This window comes from Leptonychotes weddellii, chromosome 13 (assembly GCF_054177405.1).
Source record: "Leptonychotes weddellii isolate Sample4059 chromosome 13, ASM5417740v2, whole genome shotgun sequence".
NCBI classification, from domain to species: Eukaryota; Metazoa; Chordata; class Mammalia; order Carnivora; family Phocidae; genus Leptonychotes; species Leptonychotes weddellii.
Window position 1 is genome coordinate 60,903,308 of NC_138381.1, and position 7,989 is coordinate 60,911,296.

General features: G+C 52.0%; 1 protein-coding gene across 3 annotated transcripts in view; it reads left to right on the forward strand.

Moving 5' to 3' along the window:
* The window catches only part of LOC102727432 (SEC14-like protein 3), a 33,446-nt gene extending 30,836 nt beyond the window's left edge, over positions 1 to 2,610 (forward strand). For all 3 annotated transcript variants that reach the window (XM_081801823.1, XM_006733514.3, XM_081801822.1), the window contains one exon: positions 826 to 2,610. In XM_081801823.1, coding sequence (XP_081657949.1) covers positions 826 to 947 — 122 coding nt within the window. In that variant the 3' untranslated portion in view covers positions 948 to 2,610. The remainder of the gene's footprint in view (positions 1 to 825) is intronic.
* The last annotated feature ends 5,379 nt before the right edge of the window (positions 2,611 to 7,989 follow it).

Consider the following 7,989-nt stretch of genomic DNA (forward strand, 5'->3'; position numbering starts at 1 on the left):
AGCTCTGGAAGGCTGGAGCCACCTGTCCCATGGTTTAGAGGAAGAAACAGAGAGGCAGTGACTCCCCCCCCACCCCAGGAACATACAGCCTAGGTTAGTGCCATTTATTCACACAGTTGGTCATTCAGGCTACACTCTCAAGCATTTACTACACACCAAGAGCTAACGACATACAGGCCTTGAAGAGGCTGAGAGCATCAGGCCACAGGACACAGGCAAGGTACAATAAGGCAAGTGTGACATTTCCCAGGAAGAAACTGGGGTTCTGAGAAGTAAATCAGCTTGTCCAGAGCCACACAGCTAAGTGTGATGCCAGGGTCCCACCTCAGCCTCATGGTAGCTGCATAACCCTGGGCAAAGTCTTACCGATCTGGAGCCTTGGTTTGCTCACCTGTGAAGAGAGGTTACAACCTCTGCCTCTTGGGTGGTTGTGAGGAAGTAGAGGGTATGCACTGGCCTCACCCAGCACCTCACTTTATCCAAAGGGGCTGGGAGGACTTTGACATTCCCAACTGCCCCCCAACCCCTATCATGCAAGTGTCCAGGTGTGGAGACAATGGGACGCTGTGGCCATTGTTCTCATTGCCAGTTGGTGCAACTAAAGCCAGGCTGGGCATGCGCCAAGAGGAGGTCAGTGTCTGTTTTCAGACATGGCTCCAGGGTGACAGTTCCCATGGGAAAGGGAACAGGAGTGGTGGGAACTTGGCCCAGCTTAGCAAACATAGCAGGTAGAAACACAGCTTGTCCTCCCTCCTGTGGCCGGGGCAAGGACATGGGGAGTGTGAAGCCAGACCTAACTACCCGTCTGTCCATCTGTCCCCCCAGATGTCCTGCGATTTGACAACACCTATAGCTTTGTCCACGCCAAGAAGGTCAGCTTCACTGTGGAGGTGCTGCTCCCAGACGAGGGCATGCAAAAGTATGACAAGGAACTCACCCCTTTATAGGCAGCTCACTCACTTCTCTGAGACCCCTGACCCTCTCCTTTCTCTATCAATATCCTACCACCCTCTCTTCCCTCAGAAATTGATCATTAATCCTCTTGACTCTGTGAGATTAGTGAGTAGAGAAAGAGCTGCCTTGGGGAAGACTTATGTGCTGTGGTTAGATCAGGAAAGGTATGAGAGGCACAGTTTGGAGGATGCCAAGATTGCATAAGAGGAAGAAGCAAGGTGAAAGCAAGAGGTGATGTCATTGAAACCCAAGAAACCAGAAAATGAATCCTTAGCTTTTGTCCTCACTTCTCCTAAGGCATTTGTGTGTGTTCAAATTTCTTCCCTATGAGCTATGAGTCACTTGGGTTACAGATATATCTAAATTCCTTTTACTTCTACTCCTTATATAGTAGGTGCTCAATGTATACTTGTGAAATTGAATGAAGGTAGTGAGCAGGTAATTCACCAGTATGCAGGACAATAAGGAGCTTACCCAGAGCAGATTTCAGCACCTTGGACAGAGACCAGGCTGTGGAAGGGGTAGACTCTCCTGGAGACCCAGGTGATCCAGCCCCCTGGTTTCTGGGAGTGGCTGCCCCCTCAGGTAGGTAGGAGATGCCTACATAAGGCTTTGTCTGATTCAGGGCACACAGCTTTCCCAACCCATCACTCCCACCCTCACCCTCTTCCTTGGAACTCACAGCTTATATTTTAAGCAATTAAAGAAGCTTTACTGAAAGCAAAGGAGGTCCTATCTGGCTCAGGTGGTAGCCTGGTGATAATAATTTAAAAGTCTCAGCTATCATCTGGTGAGTGCTTTCTTGCATACCCCACATGGTGCCAAGTGCTTTATGAGTTTTGCTCATTTCACTCTCAAACCTTCCCTGGGGGCCTCTTGTCATGGTCATCTTATGGATAAGAAAACTAAGGTTTAGAGAGGTGACCCCCAACATCATATAGCTCTTAAGTGGCAGATTCAAGACCTAGGGTTTGTTTTTTCTTTACTCCAAAGACATTGCTTTTAATTGTCTATAATACCACTTCCTAAGACCCTACTTTCACAAAGAAGGAGAGAAGGAATGACTTGTTTGTCCTAGATCTTCCAGCAGAAGTGTCCTGGGTGTCACCCTCTCCAATCTCAGTTTGTGGGCAAAGTATGTGTTATGCCCATTGGTCAGCTGGGGCAACAGAGACCCCAGTGCTCAACTGCATGATGTTTGTCCAACGAAACTCACAGCAAAATGGACTAGGGCTTTGCTTCTAAGCCGAACACCCTGTCCATTCACATGGCCTCTGAGAAGCATGACCCCCTGACACCCACCATGGCTTTGGGTGACTGAGGGAGAAGTTGGGCCTCCAAGACATTCCTGTTCCAAGCCAGGGACACAGAGACACTGGCTTGAAACCTAGGACCTCTTACCAGAAGGTACCAAGTTACACAGAGAACGTGGGTAGGTGGAAACCAAAGGGCTGGCTGGTCCTTGGGAACGAGCTGCCCAGAACCAAGGCTACTGGAGTGAGCCAGAGTGGAAGGCCTGACTCCAAAACCAATCAAGCAAATGTTCAGCAATGGCTAGCACTTTCCATCCGCACTTATGGGTGCAGGATTTTATCTCCATTTTATAGATTGGAAATTGAGCTCCCAAAAGACACTGGCCTGGTTTCCTTTGGCCTATGGGTAGCAAAAATAACACTTAAGGCCACCCTCCCCCACCTACTCACTCCCACCAAATTCACATTACTGTAGCAATTTTCCAGAATAAGACAAGACTGCTGATTCTCAGAGTTGGGGAAGGTGAGGGAGAAAGGAAAGGAAGAGGAAGAGAGCATTGTCAGATTTTTGGGGGGGGAAAGCAATATATGGAACGTACTTAAAATTGTTTATCTGAAATTAAAACTTAATGGGGCATCCTGTATTTTATCTGGCCACCGTACAAATGAGGGAGAGGGAGAGGGAGGGGAGAAACAGGGGAGAAAGGAAAGAGGGGCATGGGGTCATTCTCTTGGAAGACTGTGGTAGCACCAGCAATGCGGGCCAAGGGGTTCCTGGGAGTGGTTGGCCTGGAGTCGATGGTGCAGCACCACCAGATGCCCTCATTTGCCTGATCTCCTCTACTGCCGATCAGAGACCTCACTCTGAGCAGAAGGGTACTTGCTACCCGGAGGCAGGGGCAGCCCCTGGAGCCTAGGCCAGGGCTGAAGCCAAGGACCAAAAAGCGCCCCTCAGCATCTGCTGACGCCCAGCCACGGCAAACCAGCTCCTACTCTATTTCCACCATCCGTGGGAAATAGCCCTCCCGGGGCCCCAGCCTCACTCAGGGGCCACTTAGTTCCAGTTCTCAAAGTCCAGGAGGTGGTGAAGGGGGGAGGGGGAAAGGCCCTACTTTGTCACCGTGGCTAACGGGCACCCCATTCCAGCAGTGGTCAGCAAGCAGTGTAGGGGCAGGAAGACCGAGGCCCGCATGCTCCCTACCGTGTGTGAAGGGCAATTACATTTCTGTGCCAACGGCCCAGAAGTGACCAGGAAGGAAAGGTCTCGGCTGCCCTTGGTGGCTGCAGGCTATTTCCCATAAGACAGATCAAATTTGGCAGTCTGGGCAGACTCCATGCAGACTCCATGCAGACTCCAGGCCAGGGCAACCCATGGGCAGAGAACAAGCCAACTGGTGCTAAACAGGCACCCTCCCCAGAGAGCCCACTTCACATCATGCAGTTAAGAGGTCATATTTATCCCCCAACACACATGAGTGCCAGGGAGAGTTAAGGCAAGACCAGAGCACTAGAGAAATAGAAATCTTTATTGTGCGTAAATAAAAGGGTGGTTTAGTTGTCTTCCGAAGGGCCTGCTGCCTCCCAGCTTTCCTTGATGGGTAGACTGGGACATCATATCAATCTCCTCTTCAGAAGAGGGTCTCTCCATTGCCCCAGCCACTGACTCCACCTCCTGGGTGTCCTGATCGGACAGGCCGCCCCCGCCCCCAGCATGCTCCCCAGCCAGCCGAGGGGGCAGTGCAGCTGGAAGACCTTGCCCACCTTCTTCAGGGTCAGCAGCGGAGTGACCCCACTGAATGCCAACACCAACGCCACCAAGTCCTTCAGCGTCTTGCAAGAGGCTGGGAGGGATGGGGCGAGGGAGTGGCTCAGGACTGCCCAGAGGTGTGGGACAGGCCATGCAGGACAGCTGGAGCAGACCTTGAGCCCAGAGTTCTTCAAAGTAGGAAAAGAAAAACCAGGAACATGTGGGGAAGCAGGGTGTGGCTGGGGATAGGACAGGGCAGTGAGGTCAGGACTGAAGGCAAGTGTCCATGAACCTGGATGGTGGAGGGGGTGACCAGACCTTTTCGGGCCTAGGCTGCCTCCCAGCCCTGCACCTCCATTTAAACCATGATGTCGGCAGCTTCTTGAACTTCAGTGGCCCCACAACCACCATATGGGTGTTTCCTTCACCTGGGAACTCTGGGGAGGGGAAGCTGTTAGTCCTGGCATCTTCCTCCCCTCCCAGCCCCTGGCAGAGGCTCCGAGCCAGCTAACTCCTAAGTAGGTGTGTGTTCAACTGCTAAATGGGGGCAGGGGGCAGTGAAGTGTCACCTAACAGGAATTAAGAGAAAATAACTGAACAACACAAATAGCCATCCCCAAGGTACTGATTCAATGCTAATACTTCCATCCCGTGGATATACATCATAAATGTCAAAGAGGGGGCGCCTGGGTGGCTCAGTTGGTTAAGCGCCTGCCTTCGGCTCGGGTCATGATCCTGGAGTCCCGGGATCGAGTCCCGCATCGGGCTCTCTGCTCGGCAGGGAGTCTGCTCCTCCCTCTGACCCTCCCCCCTCTCATGTGCTCTCTCTCTCATTCTCTCTCAAATAAATAAATAAAATCTTTAAAAATAAATAAATAAATAAATGTCAAAGAGGTATCTGACCGACAGAGCTGTCTGTAGAGTATTCTAGAAGGTTATAGAATACCATAAAAACTGGACCATTATAGGGGCGCCTGGGTGGCTCAGTTGGTTGAGCGACTGCCTTCGGCTCAGGTCATGATCCTGGAGTCCCGGGATCGAGTCCCGCATCGGGCTCCCTGCTCGGCGGGGAGTCTGCTTCTCTCTCTGACCCTAATCCCTCTCATGTGCTCTCTCTCATTCTCTGTCTTAAATAAATAAATAAAATCTTTAAAAAAAAAAAAAAAAACTGGACCATTATATTCATGTGTACATACAACAAAACCTGCCTGGATATGGTTACACTAAGATGTTCATTAACGATGGTTTGTGTTGTAGGATTAGATCTTTTTTGAAGTATCTAAGTCGTCTTGGATGGTTATATATTTGTTTATTGTATTTGCTTGGTAAAGGAGGGCAGGAGAATGAGTCATTAGTGTCCCCAGCATAGGTCCTGGCACCAAGCAGAGCAAGCTGCCCCCTCCAAGCTCCATGGGACAGAAGAGGCAGCTGCAGGCAACCTGATGGCCCACAGCCTACCCCACCCCAGCCACGATTTCTTCCCAGCCCCTGCCCCCTGACTTACCACCCTGTCTACCCTCCCAGCCCAGGGGCCATGCCCGTGGCAGATTCAGTGCCACACAGGCCATGGCCCTGCCCCCCCCAGTGGTCCCTCTAACCTGGTCCTACTCTGCCTTACCACAGCGCCAGCCTCTTTGTGGATGGGAGCAGCTGAAGTCACAGCCGTCATGCACAGAGCTCTCCCACTTACCAGCTGCGAGCTGCCAATGGTCCAGACAGAAAGACATGCTCAGTCGGGGGGGTGGGGGGAGTAGGGGGAAGACAGTCTGCCCCGGGGGAGAGGCCCGCCCCGAATCCCAATTCCAGCATGGCCCCTATTAGCTGGGTGACAGCAGGCTATCCCCTGGCCTCTCTGGACCCCCCTCTCCCTGGTTTGCCTATACCAGGGAGAGGCCACCTACATTTCCAGCATAAGGATTTCCCATGGTACAGATGAAGCATCCCAGTATAGGGCCAGGTGGGGCCTTCCACCTCTCCCTACTGCCCAGCTTCCAGGACCCAGGGCCCGCACATCATGGCAGCAAACACTTTCACTTTGGAAATGGGTCCCCCTACCCCCAAGGCCCAAAATGGGGAAGGGGTTTGCCCAGTGTCCCACAGCTCGAAAGAAAGAACCTTCACCTGTATGAGGAAGTGTTGTAAAAACAGGATTTCCGACCAGTCTCAAAGGGTCTTGTCCAACTCCAGATGCTCACCAAGCAAGTGATATACACCTTGGAAGGATGGACTAAGGAAGAATCTGGAACACCAACACCCATTGAGAGGGTCCTCCTGGGCTCCCATGGCTCCTCTGGATCCCTATCCCACTGCCATTCTCAGGGGTTAGGGTTGCCAGATAAAATACAGGCATCCATTTAAATATCTTAAAATTTAGTCTAAATGGGTCTCGGGGAATATGTGTGACCTGTTTATACTAAAAAAAATCATTTTTTATTTGAAACTCAAGCTTCACTGGAAATCCTGTAGTTTTATTTGCTGAATCTGTAGACCCTATCAGGGGATCCAGTACCCCTCTCTGGGCTGACCCCCCGCTCTACCCAAAATAGTCCTGGGAAGGGAAGCAGAGTAATAGGAAGAGAGTCCCCAGACCTCCAGCTGGGACTGAGGCACGGCCCTCACCTCATTCTCTTCCACATCATTGTTGAGCATGAAGGCCTCCACACCGAACTGTAGTGTCTCATCCTGCTGGGACCAAGGGCCAGACCTGGGGCCTATTGAGTGGCATCTGGGGACAGCCAAGGGGACCAGAGGGACCTTCAGCTCAGAGACTGGCCAGACCAAGTTTCCTGGGAAGGCATGAAGAGGCTCATATTCTGGGACCTTCTTGCCACTTAAAGCCACATTAGAGAATGTCCACCCCATTACTGGAGCTCAGGGACAGTTGTGTTTAGCCTGAGCAAAGAGCAGATGTTAGAAAATCAGCCCCAAGTGATAAGACTCTAAGGCTTCTGCAGCCGCTCAACAGCTTGCACCCTGGCTGGGAAGGACAGCCCATCCTTTGCCAAACTCACAGCCCGGTTGGACATGTTCAGACCCAGACAAGTTCAAACCAGACACAAAAAAAGCCTGGTCACCAATGACCAAGTGCAAAAAGACAGATCTCTATACGTGATTACACCAACGGTCCAGCTAAGCCAAGACCCCAGGGTAGGGATAAGCCCTCTGCCCTCCCTCTTGCTCTCCCCGCAGCCTCATAGACCCTCGGTGGAAGACAAGGGTGTATATCCTCTGGGAGTGGTTCAGGTACCAGTTCTGAGAGCCCACACACTCATCCACATAGAGTTTCACAGCCCAGTTTGATACCAGCTGGATGCAGGCTTCAAGAGTCTGCCATGAGCCTTCTACATAGGCAAGCCATCTGAGGGAAGAGAGGGAAGAGGGTTATTCCCAGCAAGTAGTCATGGTCGCCTCCTAACAAGCATCTACTGCATGCCTATTAGGTCGCAACCATAATTCCATTTATTCCTGAATGGTCCTAGAAATGTTTGCTATACCCATTTTACAGGTGGGATGATGGAGGCTCAGAGAAAAGGTTGAACTTCAGTTCTCTTACCCTGGTCTCATCTACCAAATGGGTGCACACCTGTCCCACCAAGGGCAGAAGACTGAGGCCCGACACAGGATGGTACAGGTGGCCCACACTCTGCCCTCCTTAGGCAATCCTCAGGGGTCCCCACTCCACCCCCACCATGGCTACATACACCAGCCCTGAGACTCACCACGCAGTACCTGGAGGGTCACCTGCAGGGGCTGTGGGGTATGGGGTGAGGGCTCCTGGGGGGGGGTCCTTTGGAGGGCTCTGTGGGGTCCGTAATGGGCCGGCTGCAGCAGAACTGTTTGCTTCCTGCCCGAGGAGCAGCCTAGGCTGGGTGACTGCAGAGGAGGGGGCACCATAGGTCAAGCGGGTCTGGTGGGTCCCCACAGACAGACTGAAGGGCAAGCCCTGGGCAAGTTCCCACGGGGGAGGTAATGGGAGTGGAAAGGTCAAGGAGAACCTACTAAATAAGCTTGACCAGCACTGAGTATCATCATAGC